The sequence below is a fragment of the Trifolium pratense genome, linkage group LG3 (assembly GCF_020283565.1).
Source record: "Trifolium pratense cultivar HEN17-A07 linkage group LG3, ARS_RC_1.1, whole genome shotgun sequence".
Taxonomy (NCBI): Eukaryota; Viridiplantae; Streptophyta; class Magnoliopsida; order Fabales; family Fabaceae; genus Trifolium; species Trifolium pratense.
The window spans coordinates 10,020,961-10,036,178 of record NC_060061.1 but is presented as its reverse complement, the minus strand read 5'-3'; the positions used below and the strand labels follow the sequence as shown (position 1 = coordinate 10,036,178).

Sequence of the window (15,218 nt, the reverse complement as noted above, 5' to 3'; positions counted from 1 at the left end):
TTGTTTGATTGCTTCTCTCTGTTGAATTCTTATGTTGGTTTGATTCTTCTTATTGATTGTCTCTCTCCCTACTTAAGTTATTCTGTTTGATTGATTTTCTTCCCTGTTGATTCTTCTGATTGATTGCACTTTTCCCCTATTGATTCTATTGATTCTTCTAATTGATTGCATTGCACTTCTCTCTATTGGTTTCTTCACTTTGATTGCTTCTCTCCCTATTGGTTCTGTTTGGTTGTTTGGTTCTCTCTCTGTCAATTCTTCTGTTTGATCACTTCTCTCTGATGGTTTCTTTTGTTTGCTTCTCCTTGATGATTCTTTGGTCTGAATTTTGTATGATTGCACTCTCTGTTGATTTTCTTATTGCCCGATTTTCTTCTGTCTGATTGATCTTCCCTCCCTATTGGTTCTTTTGTTTGGTTGCTCATGTCTCTATTTGTTCTTCTGCTTGGTTGCTTATCTCTCTATTTGGTTTGGTTATTTTCTCTGATTTGGATTGATTTGATTTGGTTCGGTTTGGATTGGAACAATTTGGTTTGGTAAAGTTTGGACTTTGGATTTTTCCATTGGTTCGGTTCGTTTGGTTTGAAATTGGATTGGTTTGGTTTGATGTTCAGTTTGGTTTTGTTGCTTCTCCTCTATGTGATGGTTCGTCTCATTGGTTGTTGGGTTTCTCTCTATTGGGTATGAATTGTGATATTAGATGGATTAGATTGATAAATTATTGGGTCAATTTTGTACCAAGCTTAAAGCTTAGTAAGCTTTAGCTTGAGGGGTAGTATTATGATAAGTTTTGAGTTTATATTTTTTGTTTTCTGTTTAACAAACTCTCGATGTTTCTCGTTGTTGCATCGTGAGTTTGAGGGTAGGTGTTAGATAATAATAAAATATGGGCTTATGTTATTTGGCCCTTAAAGCTTTTAGGTTAGTATAGTCCATTAAGTTCTACTATATATGTTTTCTTGTAACTTTCATTAGGTTAAGCCATTGTAATGTAATTCTATGAAACCCTAGCCGTCTCTTTGTTATTGTCTTATTTTGTATATTTGATTCTAACAAAAATATGATATTGGTGTATTGAGAGCATTCAATCCAATGTACATTGTGGATTACATGAAAAGGAATGGTAAAGATGGGTGGCTTTCTCTTGGTGGAATCTTTCTGTGCATTACCGGTGAGTCATGTCATCGACTGATTTACTAGGTAGTTTTTTTATGTTCTTTATATTCACAATCTATGAAGCACGGACACAAACACATACACTGGACACGACACGGACGCTGACACGTCGACACCGATAAAAATTTGGAAAAATGACATATAATTTAGTGGTACTGGTTTGATTGATGGAGAAGGAGTTGATGCTGAACAAACAAGTCAACAACAAACAAACAGTGATAATTTTGTGAAGGACGGGAAAGGTTCATCCGATAGAATAGTACCAGCATCAACTTCTTATAATCAAGAGGTTGATGTGTCTCGTGCTTCATCAGATTCTATTCATTCATCTGAAATGATTAGTAGTATCTCTAATCAAAATCTGCAGGGAGTGGAAGAGGAGATATCCTGTGCAGAGAGAAATGGAGAAAAGTGTGGTTTATATGCTCGGAGAAGCAGAAGTGGTGGCGGAGCCTAACTCATCCATACTTAAGAAGATAGTTGTAAATCATATTTACAATTTCTTGAGGAGAAAACTTAATGGCAATCCCACGTTCAAGACTTCTCAAAATTGGAATGACATATTAGATATGATGACAAAGTTTGTAATCTTGTTTTAAATCTTCGTATTAAATATTTTTTATGATCGCAGGTTCATGCTGATTTATTACGACATGGTTCAAACTTATCTGCTTATCAGAATATTCCAACAAATAAGTAACTAATAATGAACAAAGCATGCGAAAAAAAAAAATTAATGAACAAAGCAATTACTTCCGAGTTTTTTTTTGGTTATAAAAGCAAAATACAAATATGAAAGCTTGAATTAGCTATAAGTACCACGTACTACGGTTGTGCACGAACATTGAATGGAAGCACCAAAGAGTGAGAAAGAAACACAAAACAAGAACACGAATGATCGGAAGCCATCATTGGCGAAGCTTCGTCACGTCGATTCCTTCAATTTGGAGTCTGGAAGGATTTCCTCAACCAAAACCCATGCATCCAAGGTTGCTTTACGTTTATTTATGCTTTTAATTTGCTAGACTTTCCTAATCTCGTGGTCGAACTCTGGATTACTAGATTCCTTCTCCTGAAAATAAGAGGGCTAATGAAAAAAAAAAAAAAAAAAAGGTCAATTTTTATTTAAAATAGTGACCAAAATTTGTTCATTGTTATAATAATAATTCTTTTTAATTTCTTATAATAAAGTCTCATATCTCATACATTACTTAAGTATTTTGTATAAAATTTTGTGATGTGTTCAATTTTTTTCTTCTTTCAATCAGCTTAAATAATATTTCACACTGAATAAATAAATTGTCGGATGTTTGGACATCAACCTTTGCATATATAATTTGATTTTTCTGTCATCAATTGAGCTAAACTTTATATCAGAGTTGTCCTTGAGATTTTAAGTGCTCTATGCAAGTTATAATTGGTGCCCCATTTATTTTATAAGTTATATAAAAATATAGGCTTTAATGCACTTTTGATTCCCCTATTTTGAAAAACATGAACTTTTGATTCCCCTATTTTAAAAGCCAACTTTTTGATCCCGCTATTTTGAAAAATCTGAACTTTTGATCCCCTATTTTAAAAGCCAACTTTTTGATCCCCTATTTTGAAAAACATGAAGTTTTAATCCCCTATTTTAGATTTTTCTAAATTTTAGTCCCCCAACTCAATTTGGTAAGATTTTTGCTGATGTGTCAAACTCATTAATGTCATGGCAGTTTTCATGTTGACAAAACATTTTCATGTCATTAATTTTTTTTTTAAAAATCAAATATTTTAAAATTATTAAAATAATAAAATAATTAATGATAATTAAAAAACAATAAAATAAACCTCTTTACATTATATAATAATAACTAAAATAAAGCTATGTACATTATTATATAACTAAAAATCAGTAAATTACTCAAAAAAGTCAGAAAAGCAAACGCTGGTTCTAAATCATGACACCCTAAAAAATCAAAAACACAAATAATCACACTGATGTTACTTTTTTTGGTTAATTTTACAGTTTTTTTAAATTATTATTAATTAATTATTTTATTGCTTAATACTTTTAAAATATTTGATGTAAAAAAATTAAAAACATGGAAACGTTTTGTCATCATGGACACTTCCACGTCAATAATGAGTTTGACACATCAACAAAAATTTGACTAAATTGAGTTCGGGGACTAAAATTCAGAAAAATCTAAAATGGGGGATCAAAACTTTAGATTTCTCAAAATAGGAGATCAAAAAGTTGGCTTTTAAAATAAGGGATCAAAAGTTCAGATTTTTCAAAATATGGGGATCAAAAAGTTGGCTTTTAAAATAGGGGGATCAAAAGTTCAAGTTTTTCAAAATAGAGGGATCAAAAAGTTGGCTTTTAAAATAAGGGGATCAAAAGTTCAAGTTTTTCACAATAGGGGGATCAAAAGTGCATTAAAGCAAAAAATATATAATGTGAAAGAAAAGTTAAAGTTTATACTTTCAATTTTTAAAATATCTCTGATAACTTTTAATTCTTCAAATAGATTTTACTATCAATATCAGAGTCTAAATTTATTTTAAAATTTAGTTTAATATTTATTTTATTTTAACACACACGCGCACACAAGATTGTACGCATAAACACACACTAAGTGGGAAAAAAAATGCCCCTAAAATTGTGGTACCTTGTACAGTCACTCCTCTCGAACACCTCCTGAAACCCTACTACTTTATACGTCCCAACTTTAATAAATAGACAAATGCTAACATGTGTCATAAAGTCTAAGGTCATATGATAAGCAACTTAGTATTAAAAATATCTTCTTCAAAATTAAACCGTGATATTTTTTAATGCAATAATTCTAGTTTTAAATTTCTTAATATATGTCTGCCAAAGAAAAAAAAAAAGGTTTAATAATATGTGACGTTAGGGCAAACACACATTAGCAAAGTTATGTAGATCTATGTAGTTTTGCCATTAACTTTTCCCGACTATAATTACACACTATAGTTGTGAAGAATAGAGAATCAAAAGTTTGAACTCCAACCCTTTTTTAATAATATGTCTAATAACTATCAATTAAGCTACCCTTACGGGATGCCATCAACATTTTTTCTACTAAAAAACTCTAGGTTATCATTTTCTTTCCAAATGGATAAAGCTTTATGTCCAACATAAAATAATGTGGACATGAAATAACTTTATGTTTGAAAGTCAAAATGTTCGGTATGAGTTCAATAAAATTTACAATACCATGCAGAATGAGAGGTCATGGTTAATTTGATTTTTTTTGTTGAATGATAATTTTTGAAATGTTTTCTTTAAAGAGTTTTATTTAGAAAAATAATTGTAATTGTTAATATTTTGAGTGGGGGGTGGGGGATTTGATAGATTAGGGTCTCTAGATAATAAATAAATAATTAACTTAAATTTTGTATCTCTAATTTTTTATGTACATGTAGCAGACAAGATGGGTGATGACATTGAGTCTAGCATTTCAAAGCATAGGGATCATATATGGGGACATTGGAACTTCTCCTTTATACGTCTATGATAGCATCTTCACAAAGGGTATCTCCAACCCAGAAGACCTTCTTGGATGCTTATCTCTCATCATCTATACCATTGCACTTATTCCCTTTCTTAAGTACGTCCTCCTTGTCTTGAGGGCTAATGACAACGGTGACGGTAAATATATACTACTATCTTCTTTTTATTTTATTTTTGTCAAGTAATCTAGTGACTAAAATTTCATTTTTTTAAGATAAATAAGTGGGAGTACCGATGTTCGAACTTCGATCCCTACAATAATATAATATGTAATGTCTCTTACAAAGATAATATATACGACTATCTATATCCAATATACGTGTTCACATGCAATATATACTATACTACATGCTTGCTTCATGTCATTTTTCCTCCAAATTGATGAAGGGTTCCTTAGAGAGGAGCGATCACACAGGGCACCACAAGGCATCAATTTTTTTTATTATTTGGTGTGTGTTTATGTGCGTGTGTGCAATCGTATGTGCGTGCATGCGTTCTTGTATTAAAATAAATAAATCAAATAATTATGAAACTAAATTTTAAAACAATAAAATCTATTTGAAGAATTAAAAGTTATCAGAGAGATTCTAAGTATACTCTTTAACATTTCTTTCACATTAGATATTTTTATATGATTTATAAAAAAAATGTAATACCAAAATTATAATTTGCATTGGACACCCAAAATCTTAGGACAGTCCTGCCTACAATAAATTAGTCAAACGAGTAAGAAATTTAATCTATTTAAGTAAGTGGTCAGAAGTTTGATTCTTAACTCTTACCTATAGAAAAAATTTGATTTTAATTTATTTACTTTTGAATATAATTAGGTGGCACATTTGCATTGTATTCTTTGATTTGCCGGTACTCGAAGGTGAGCCTAATTCCAAATCAGCAACCAGAAGACAGAGAACTACCTCATTACCAACTTGAGACACCTTCCAACCAATTAAAGAGAGCACAAAAGATTAAGCACAAACTAGAGAATAGTAAATTTGCTCAACTTTTTCTTTTCATTATAACAATCATGGCAACTTCAATGGTCATTGGAGATGGAATTCTCACACCATCCATTTCAGGTGAAAAATACTAGCTTTCATTTATCACGGTTAAAGAAAATGTATTATATCTATATCTATATATAATATAATTGTGTGTTATGCAGTTCTTTCGGCCGTCGGCGGGATAAAAAACAAGAGCTCGTCACTTGGCCAAGGTTTACTTTATATATACTTTTAAACCGTAGTTAATTTTATCGAAATTGTACTCCCTCGTTAATACTATGTGTGTCACTTCAAAATCAAGATATAATTTATACTAGGTTAAGAACAAGAATTTTTATCATCGCAATCTAATGGTGTATTAATTGTTACAAGTTCAGGTGCTGTTGTTTGGATCTCAATAGGAATCCTGATCATTCTCTTTGCTGTCCAAAGATTTGGCACCGATAAAGTAGGCTACGCATTTGCCCCTATTATCCTGGTGTGGTTTTTATTGGTTGGAGTCATAGGTCTTTACAACTTGTTAAAATATGATATTAGTGTATTGAGAGCATTGAATCCAATGTACATTGTGGATTATATGAAAAGGAATGGTAAAGATGGGTGGCTTTCTCTTGGTGGAATCTTTCTGTGCATTACAGGTGAGTCATGTCATCAAATGATTTACTATGTAGTTTATTTATGTTCTTTATATTCACAATATATGCACATACACATGTATTCTTCTATAATGTTTAGAGGGTTTCGGAGTAGGAGCGACCGCACGGGACACCACAATTTTAGGGGTATTAATTTTTTTGCTCACTTAATGTGTGTTTATGTGCGTGCGGACAATCGTGTGTGCTCGTAATAATTATTAAACTAAATTTTAAAATAAATTTACACTTTTATGATCTTGATACTAAAAATCTATTTGAAGAATTAAAAGTTTAATTTAGACATTTAACAATTGAAAGTATAAATCTTTAACTTTTCTTTCACATTATATATTTTTATACGACTTATAAAATAAATGAGATACCAAAACTATAACTTGCATAGGGCACCCAAAATATCAGGTACAACTCTGATAATGTTTTTCATGAACCAGGGTCCGAGGCCATGTTTGCAGACTTGGGTCACTTCAATGTGCCAGCAATTCAAGTAAGTAAATAAATGCAGTTTGATGCTCTAAGTCGTATACTTCTAAATGAATTTGGATTCACTGTAATCACGCAATTGCAGATCTAGACTATCAACTAAATACGACTGGTTCAATTCTTGGTATTGTTTTTGGTTATATAAAATAGTTGGAATGTGGTTGTTTGATCAAGTTCAAATGGTCTAGATCGTGTGATTGCATCAACGTGTGATCTTGACGAGAAACCTGGAACCCTCAAATTTGAAAATGATAAATTGAACTAATGACTTTCATATTACAATTGCAGATTAGTTTCTCTTTCATCGCATTTCCTGCCCTAATATGCGCATACAGTGGACAAACAGCATATCTCAGAAAGTTCCCATCCCAAATTGGGAATACATTTTATAACTCAATACCTGGTAAGTTTCTTTTATGTAGGAAGGAAAAACTGATCTTTAATCACAGATTCATGGAATGACAAATATAGTGGAACAATAAGTCAATTTTTTTTAATCACTTGCATTGCAGATCCAATATTTTGGCCAACATTTGTTGTGGCTGTCTCTGCTGCTATCATTGCAAGTCAGGCTATGATTTCAGGGACATATTCAATTATCCAACATTCACAGAGTTTAGGATGCTTCCCTAGGGTTAAGGTTGTACATACCTCTACCAAGCATGAAGGTCAAGTATACATACCTAAGATCAACTACTTTCTTATGATCTCCTGTGTCATAGTCTGTGCTGCCTTTAGAACCACAGATAATATTGGTCATGCTTATGGTATATAAGATCTTCAACTTCTCTACAAGTACTATTAAGTCAAACTACTATTTTATTTTCCCCTCTGGTCCTTAATATAAGAGAAATTACTCAAGAATATATAGTACTAAAAACATACTTGTCATTATTACAGGAATTGCCGTGTGCATAGTAATGCTGGTCACAACAGGCATGGTTGCTCTCATAATGCTTGTTATCTGGAAGACAAGAATATTGTGGATAGCTCTTTTTGTTGTGATATTTGGTTTAATAGAGATTGTGTATTTATCCTCCATGCTAACTAAATTCGCTGAAGGAGGCTTTCTTCCTTTGGTACTTTCTTTAGTCTTGATGTCCATTATGGGAATCTGGCATTACACACACAGAAAAATGTACTTATTTGAGCTCAAGAACAAGGTTTCTGGTGAATATGTAAGAGAACTAGTAAGCAAAAGGGTCATATCTAGAACTCCAGGAGTATCACTCATATTCTCAGAACTAGTTGAAGGAGTTCCACCAATATTTGCTCATGTTATTTCCAACATATCCCACATTCATGCTGTAGTAGTGTTTGTTTCCGTGAAGTCCATTCCTATAAGCAAAGTTGGCTTAGATGAAAAATTTCTTTTCGGACAAATTCAACCAAAAGAGGACAGAATTTTCCGCTGTGTTGTGAGGTATGGCTATAACGATGTGATTGGAGAACCAAACGAATTTGAGCAACAACTGATAGAACAACTAAAAGAATTTATTCGCGATCAAAATGTTACTAGTTTAATTGAGGGAGAAGAATTTGATGTTAAACAAACAAACAGTGACAATTTTGTGAAGGATGGGAAAGATCCTTCCAATAGAATAGTGCCAACATCAACTTCTTCAAATCAAGGGGTTGATGTGTCTAGTACTTCATCAGATTCTATTCATTCATATGGAATAATTAGTATAATCTCTAATCAAAATCTGCAGGGAGTGGAAGAGGAGATATCCTTTGTTCAGAGAGAAATGGAGAAAAATGTGGTGTATATGCTCGGAGAAGCAGAAGTGGTGGCGGAGCCTAACTCATCCATACTTAAGAAGATAGTTGTAAATCATATTTACAATTTCTTGAGGAGAAACATTAGGCAAGGAGAAAACTTAATGGCATTCCCACGTTCAAGACTTCTCAAAATTGGAATGACATATGAGATATGATAACACACTTTGTGAACTTATTTTAAATCTTCCCCGAGCTTGGTGGTTAGCATTGATCTTGGAATAAGTAGAGTGCCTCACCCCTAAGCTTTTGTTTACTAGTAAATAAATGAATGGTGTACTTCAAATGATATGATTTTAAATAGTTTAATTTGGTGAAAATTTTCTATATGTATATTTGGTTGAAAATTTTCTATATGTATATATGGCTGTTGTGAAATATTAAATAAAGCTTTTGTCCTGTGACAATTGGGTATAGTTTTATGTTTTTTCAACAGTAGTAGTTTTACCAAAAGAGGATAATAAAGCCTATTCATGAAAAATATCAGTACCAGGTACGCGCGTGTGGTACTTGTGGTACTTGTGAAATAATATAGTTTATGTATTTAAGCTTATGTTTAGCTCTCTCATGTTACATTATATAATAAAACTCTCCTACTTTTTATAGACGTACCAGCACCTTGATTTTTTTTACCTGTACTTATGTGTCGTAGTGGGGAAAAAAAACACTTTTGGTAAGCAATTTTACATGATGATAAGTTGACAATGGTTGTAGTAGACTAGTAGCTAGCAAGGGACACATTTTGCTTCTCGACAACAAAGTTAAATCTGAGGCAAAATTGGGAAGAGTTGTTCTATAAGACACTATCTTTGAAGTTGTTTCAGATTCTGAGAGTTGTATGGCTATGGAAGATTTGGAGTCTAGGGCCATCCTTAAGCAGATAAGGATCAACGGCCCAAGAATATTATGATGGAAGGTTTGTACAATTAAATCTAGATAAACCTATGAAAGGACACTTCACCTTTCCTCCTTTGTAAAAACACGCATATCATAAAGCTTGGTTATAAATATAAACCACCTACATTATAATAGAACTTGAAATCTTGAGACCTTTTTTAGGGTCCTTAAATTCAGACAACATCGTCCTTATAATTAAAATTTAAAAGCAAATGAGATGATGGAAAAGCAATCTTCCACAAGCTAACGCTAGTCTTGTAAAACATTGAAGAATAATAACCAACCAAATATAATGAAAAAAATAATAAACCAATATAATAGGATATCATAACACCAAACAAAAATAATTGTTGTAAGTAACAGGTGGGCTTTCTTTTCCTATCCTATCTACAAAAAAAGGATATCATAACCTTTTTTGAAGTAAAACAGGACCCCATTTTTTGTTTAATCATCACACAAAACAGTTACAAATTCAACTGATAAGCATAGGACTAAAATGCCACTCCAATATAACAGAGGCATAATTCATAAACCATGAGATAATATGACCATTCGACAAACTAGAAATTTTTATAGAAGTAACAAAGCATTAGGGGGCTCACCCCAGCACATAGGACTCTCTTGGAGATCATTTAATTTGCACGGCTTTTGAACACATCAAGACCGATCTCAGTGGGATCAGTTGCTTGCAACTCTATTTGAATACCGTCCAGCTCTCTCTTGAACCTATCCTTGGAGCTTGCATAAATCATCTTGCTTCTAACCTTTGCTGTGTCGGGAGACCTTCAAAAGAAATTAAAATGTTTAGATAAAAATTAATACCAATGCTACAACAATAACTGGTAAAACTAAACAGAACATCACCATCCAACGAAGAAAATCCTGCTTTTGGGAACATTGCCTTCTGTCAGAAACTCAAAATCATAAACAGCATAGCGACACTCATTGTCAGGAAGGAAAGCAGCAAAATCTTCATAGCCTTGGGTAGGCTCACCAAGCTGCTCCACAGTGACTTGTTTCAGAATCTCGTCGATCTTGTAAATTATGAACCTGTGTGTCCTTTTTGCCTTGAGCTCCATAAACCTTAACTTGCAGTCATCATGGACTGCCATACCCGATGCAGCATTTGCCTGGAAGATTGCACACACATAATGGTCATCCAAAACAGCTTGGTTCGAATAAATAAATAAATAAATGTTAGCAAAGAATCCTTGGAGAGAGGGTAAACAAAAACAAAAACAAAGATCGAGAGAAAACATGATAAAACTTGGAACTTATTTGATATCCTACGATTCCTATCCCCTTCAAAATGGTGAGGTTTTCATACAAATATTACCCCATAGATTTCTCCCATTTTTTTAAACAGACACCAAACTATCAGCATTAAACAAGAGCTTATTTCAGCTTACTTACCTCATTACATAAGATTTATAAAAATGTTTTTATACCATAAAAATAACTTATGCCATATCCATAAGTTTTTATCAGCTCATTTCTCCCCATAATAGCTTATAAGTAAGCACTTAATCAAACTCAATCAAATAGCTTATTAACTGGACCTATTTGGATTAGGTTATTTGAGTTTATCTACTACCATACCATAAGTTTTGTGAGACTGTTCGGAAGAACTTATGAAAACAACTTATAACAATTGTTATAAAAAAAATTAGCTTATTTTAATAAGTTCTCCAATATAGCTTATAAAAACAACTCATAGCATGAATAAAAACAACTTATCTTTATTTTTTCTTTAGCTATAAAATAGTTTATGTCCGTTTATACATAAGTGGTTATCATGATAAATGTTTGTGCTATAATATAATATCCAAACAGGCCCTAAGTACTTAATTAAAATTAAATCGTTAATTCAAACAAGCCCTAAAACTTATAATAACCTTTTATGATTTAAAAAAATTAAAAGGCCTTGTATTAATATAACGTTATAGTAATAAAAATGAAAATCACACATAATACAGTCCATAATCAGTGATTAGAGCAATAATAAGCATTGATTTTTCATCATCAGGTTGAAATTAGGGGAAAACCATAATGAAAGTAACAAAATAATTAAGTTTGCTTAAAAAAATTGTTCCAACATGATCAACATCATGATCAGATAACGCATCTAACTGTGATGAGATAAGATCAAAGATAATGATGCGATGCTACAAAGTAAAGTGAAATTGAGATCAAAATCAGATCTGAAAGTAAATGATAAAGTAAACAGAATGAAAAGTAAAAAATGAAAATTGAATATGCATTTAGAAAGAGAAAGAGAAAGAGAAGAAACTAACCATAGTTGAAAGAGAGAAGAGAGTGATCGGAGGAAGAAGCGGAGGAGAAGATATAGGAATCAGAGAAAAATGAACAAGATGTTGCGTTGAGTTGGAATGAATGAATGGGTTGCGTTGAGTTGAGTCAATCAAATACCACCAACAAACAAAAAGGCAAAAAAATATTTTTATAAATATTCCTTTTTTTTATTTTATGATATTTTAGAAAGAAAATAAATTGGATATAAATTTAAATCTAGTTTTTTTCTTTTCATTCTTAATCATAAATTTTGTTATGCCATATAAAAAACCATATGCTTTAAACTTAAAAAAAAAATCATCTATAAAGGGTTAATAAGGACTAAAATGATGTGGAAAAAAAAATGATAAATGATCAAATTATTACTTGAAATTAAGTTAAAAAACTACTTATATAATTTTATCTATTTTTTGGGTAAGGTGAAAAGTTTATTAGCAAAATGATAATTTAGATGTTTACATTAAAAAAGTTATTTAATATTTTTTGAATTTTACATCAAATTTCGATAATTTCTATTTTTTGAAGAATATTTTATTAAGCAAATAAATTAGTTAAAAGTTGAAAAAAAATAATAATCATTGGCATATCCAAACTAGATTAGTGAAAATTACTTCCTTCGTATTAAAATAAGTGTCATATTTAATTTTAACTTTTATCATCAGTTTAATCTGATTCGGATGTCAATTCTGACATAAAGTGATTACAATTTCTTTTCAATCATATTTGCGGGGAATCGAACTGTGTACTATTCGCATCACATAATCGATTTTGATTATATTTTTTTACTACTACGTAATATATTCGAGCATTAATCTTGGGGCAACTCGCAATTATCATACCAAATTAATGAATTATGAATAAGGAATGTAATAACTATGGAATCCACAATCTACGTTAATTATTAGTTCACATGATTTAGTTCACTTCAATTCTCCATTTTCTCTTGCAACAGGTAACAAGTACAGCTCATCACTTCCACCGAAGTCTCTTCTGTTCATCTTTGCCGAATTTCGAAGGCATGTTATAAAATTTGTCAGTTTGGTTCTCCAACCGTATATATTTTGTCTAAAATATGATGATACAACATATTTTAAATTAACTTTACGAAAAAATTTTCTTACAATTTTATCGATGTTGGTACTTTCTCATCATCAGATTATATATCACGTTGTTTATAACATATCACATCGTCAATTTACAGTTAAAAATTATGACATGGAACCAAAACTGTCATATTTTAAATTAGGAGGCTAAATCTGCAAAATGATAAAAATAGGGGACCAAAACTACGATTAAACCTTTCTTTTATTATCAAATACTAGCATAGTGATTAAAATTTTTAATTTTACCTTTTAAAGTGAATAATTGGGAGTACCAAAGTTTGAATATCGGGTCTGCATATTGCATGCAATGTCTTTACCAACTAAGTTATGTTTATCGGAACAAGAGAACATTTGTTATCGAGTGATTAATGTTAATTAGTAATATAATTACAAGAGAAAAAATGTACGAAAAAAAAATTACAAGAGAAAAATGATTTTTTTTAAAAAAAAAGTGATTCCAGACACAAATTATATATATATATATATGGGGTTTTCTAACTTAGACCCTAGTTAGGTCTAAGTTAGCAAGGTGCACCTTTTGAGTTGGACAAAAATACCCATTTTTTTTTTTTTTGAAACAATAGAGCAACTGGGGCATGTATGTAATTTGCATCCTAAAAATACCCTTTTTTTTTTTTTGAAACAATAGAACAACTATTACATTTTTTAAATTTCTTCCAAATTTCGACCTCATTTTACGTGCGAATCGAACGCCGATTTCAAAAACTAATACCGGAAACCTTTGTAAAATTGAAAAACGATCAAAATTCATATAAGGAACGTCGAGTTTCGTTGAGTATTGAGGGAGATCGAACCGGGTCAAAAACCGGGTCGCACGACCCGTTTCTGCATAAAACGGGTGGGAGGGACGATGAACAGTGCGCGTCGCCCACGCCCACTCTCACCGGCGGCGCGTGGAGGCGCGTGCGGCCTCAGGGAGGCTCTATTTTTTTTTATTTTTTCATAATAAAATAGTAGATAATATTCTGGAAATTTTGGTATATTGTATGAAATTTTTGGAGACCCGAAACTATTTTTAGTTAATTAAATGAGTAAAAAGGTAATTAAAAATATTATAATTCCATAAAAAATTTCCAAAATTTTATGTAAAGTACTATGAATTATTTAGAACCCTCTTGTGTACCTCACTCTCCCTAGTTCAAGTCATGAAATTATTTTCACAAATTCCGCTGATTATTTAAAACCATTTAACAAATAATAATAATAATTTCATAGATTTGTACTCTGAAACCAATTGTTTTTTTATTTGTTTCTAATAAAATATTAGATAATATTCTGGAACTTTTGGTATATTTTATGAAATTTTTTGAGACCTGAAACTATTTTTCGTTAATTAAATGAGATAAAACGGTAATTAAAAACTATTGTTTGCTTCTGAAACCATTTAGCTGGAAGAATGGTTTCAGAGAGTTATACTGTGAAACCATTCTAGCAGTAAAATGGTTTCAGAAGCAAACAATTAAAAATCAACTCCCCTGAAACCATTCTATCAGTGAAATGGTTTCAAAGTACAACGCTCTGAAACCATTGTACCAGCTAAATGGTTTCAGAATGGTTTCAGAAGCAAACAATTAAGAAATTACTCACTGAAACCATTCTACTAGTAAAATGGTTTCAGAGAGTTATACTGTGAAACCATTCTACCAGCTAAATGGTTTCACAGTATTATATAAAGATAATTAAAGGTAGTGAAAAATTGAGTTTTTTTTTTTGTGTCCAAATCAAACGAACCAAGTCTCTATTTGTAGACAAAAAAAAATTATGAATTTTGGTATAAAAATAAAAAAATAAAAAATTAATTTACAACGAAATAATTGAGTTTAAAGTATTAAATGAAAAAAAAAACACGCCAACCACCCAGCAGTTGACACGTGTCCTGCTTTTTTAAAATGAAATTTTCTCTCTCCAGGCGCAGATCTAGTGTGGTGCACGCGCTGGCTTATCATGGAGATGGATGATCTGGACTGTCTGATTGATCCGACAGCCATGATGAGATCATCTATTGGCCGTCTGATGGAAATCAACGGTCTGTAACGGTGGTCCTGCGGTAGGCGCGCGACACTGGATCAGCGCCAATATGTTTTTTTTTTTTTTTAAAAAAAAAAAGAAAGGGTATTTTTGTCCAACTCAAAAGGTGCACCTTGCTAATTTAGACCCAACTGGGTCTAAATTAGCAGCCCCCTATATATATATATATATATATATATATATATATATATATATATATATATATATATATATATATATATGTATTGTTGTATATATATGA

At 31.5% G+C, this 15,218-nt stretch overlaps 2 protein-coding genes across 3 annotated transcripts; one reads left to right on the top strand and one right to left on the bottom strand.

The window, feature by feature from the left end:
- Nucleotides 1-5,617: 5,617 nt before the first annotated feature.
- On the top strand, nt 5,618-9,096 carry LOC123917830 (potassium transporter 5-like). 2 transcript variants are annotated; one of them, XM_045969683.1, is made up of 7 exons: nt 5,618-5,775; nt 5,862-5,912; nt 6,078-6,338; nt 6,788-6,840; nt 7,125-7,239; nt 7,349-7,504; nt 7,737-9,029. In XM_045969683.1, exons 1-7 carry the CDS (start codon nt 5,724-5,726, stop codon nt 8,771-8,773), a joined length of 1,725 nt encoding a protein of 574 aa, XP_045825639.1. In that variant the 5' UTR covers nt 5,618-5,723; the 3' UTR covers nt 8,774-9,029. The 2 variants fall into 2 exon arrangements, with proteins under 2 accessions (XP_045825639.1, XP_045825638.1); XM_045969682.1 differs by having other exon boundaries at nt 5,634-5,775; nt 7,349-7,603; nt 7,737-9,096.
- Nucleotides 9,097-9,802: 706 nt separating this feature from the next.
- Nucleotides 9,803-11,963, bottom strand: LOC123917831 (actin-depolymerizing factor 1-like). The gene is made up of 3 exons (XM_045969684.1): nt 11,807-11,963; nt 10,377-10,642; nt 9,803-10,295 (listed from the first exon to the last, which is right to left on the bottom strand). Exons 1-3 carry the CDS (start codon nt 11,807-11,809, stop codon nt 10,145-10,147), a joined length of 420 nt encoding a protein of 139 aa, XP_045825640.1. The 5' UTR covers nt 11,810-11,963; the 3' UTR covers nt 9,803-10,144.
- Nucleotides 11,964-15,218: the final 3,255 nt, after the last annotated feature.

Coding starts and splice junctions, on each gene's coding strand:
- LOC123917830 (XM_045969682.1), top strand. CDS start 5,724: ATGGCAACTTCAATGGTCATTGGAGATGGAATTCTCACACCATCCATT. Junction 5,913..6,077: donor GAGCTCGTCACTTGGCCAAG/GTTTACTTTATA, acceptor TTACAAGTTCAG/GTGCTGTTGTTTGGATCTCA. Junction 7,604..7,736: donor TAATATTGGTCATGCTTATG/GTATATAAGATC, acceptor TCATTATTACAG/GAATTGCCGTGTGCATAGTA.
- LOC123917831 (XM_045969684.1), bottom strand. Junction 10,296..10,376: donor AGGATTTTCTTCGTTGGATG/GTGATGTTCTGT, acceptor TTTCTTTTGAAG/GTCTCCCGACACAGCAAAGG.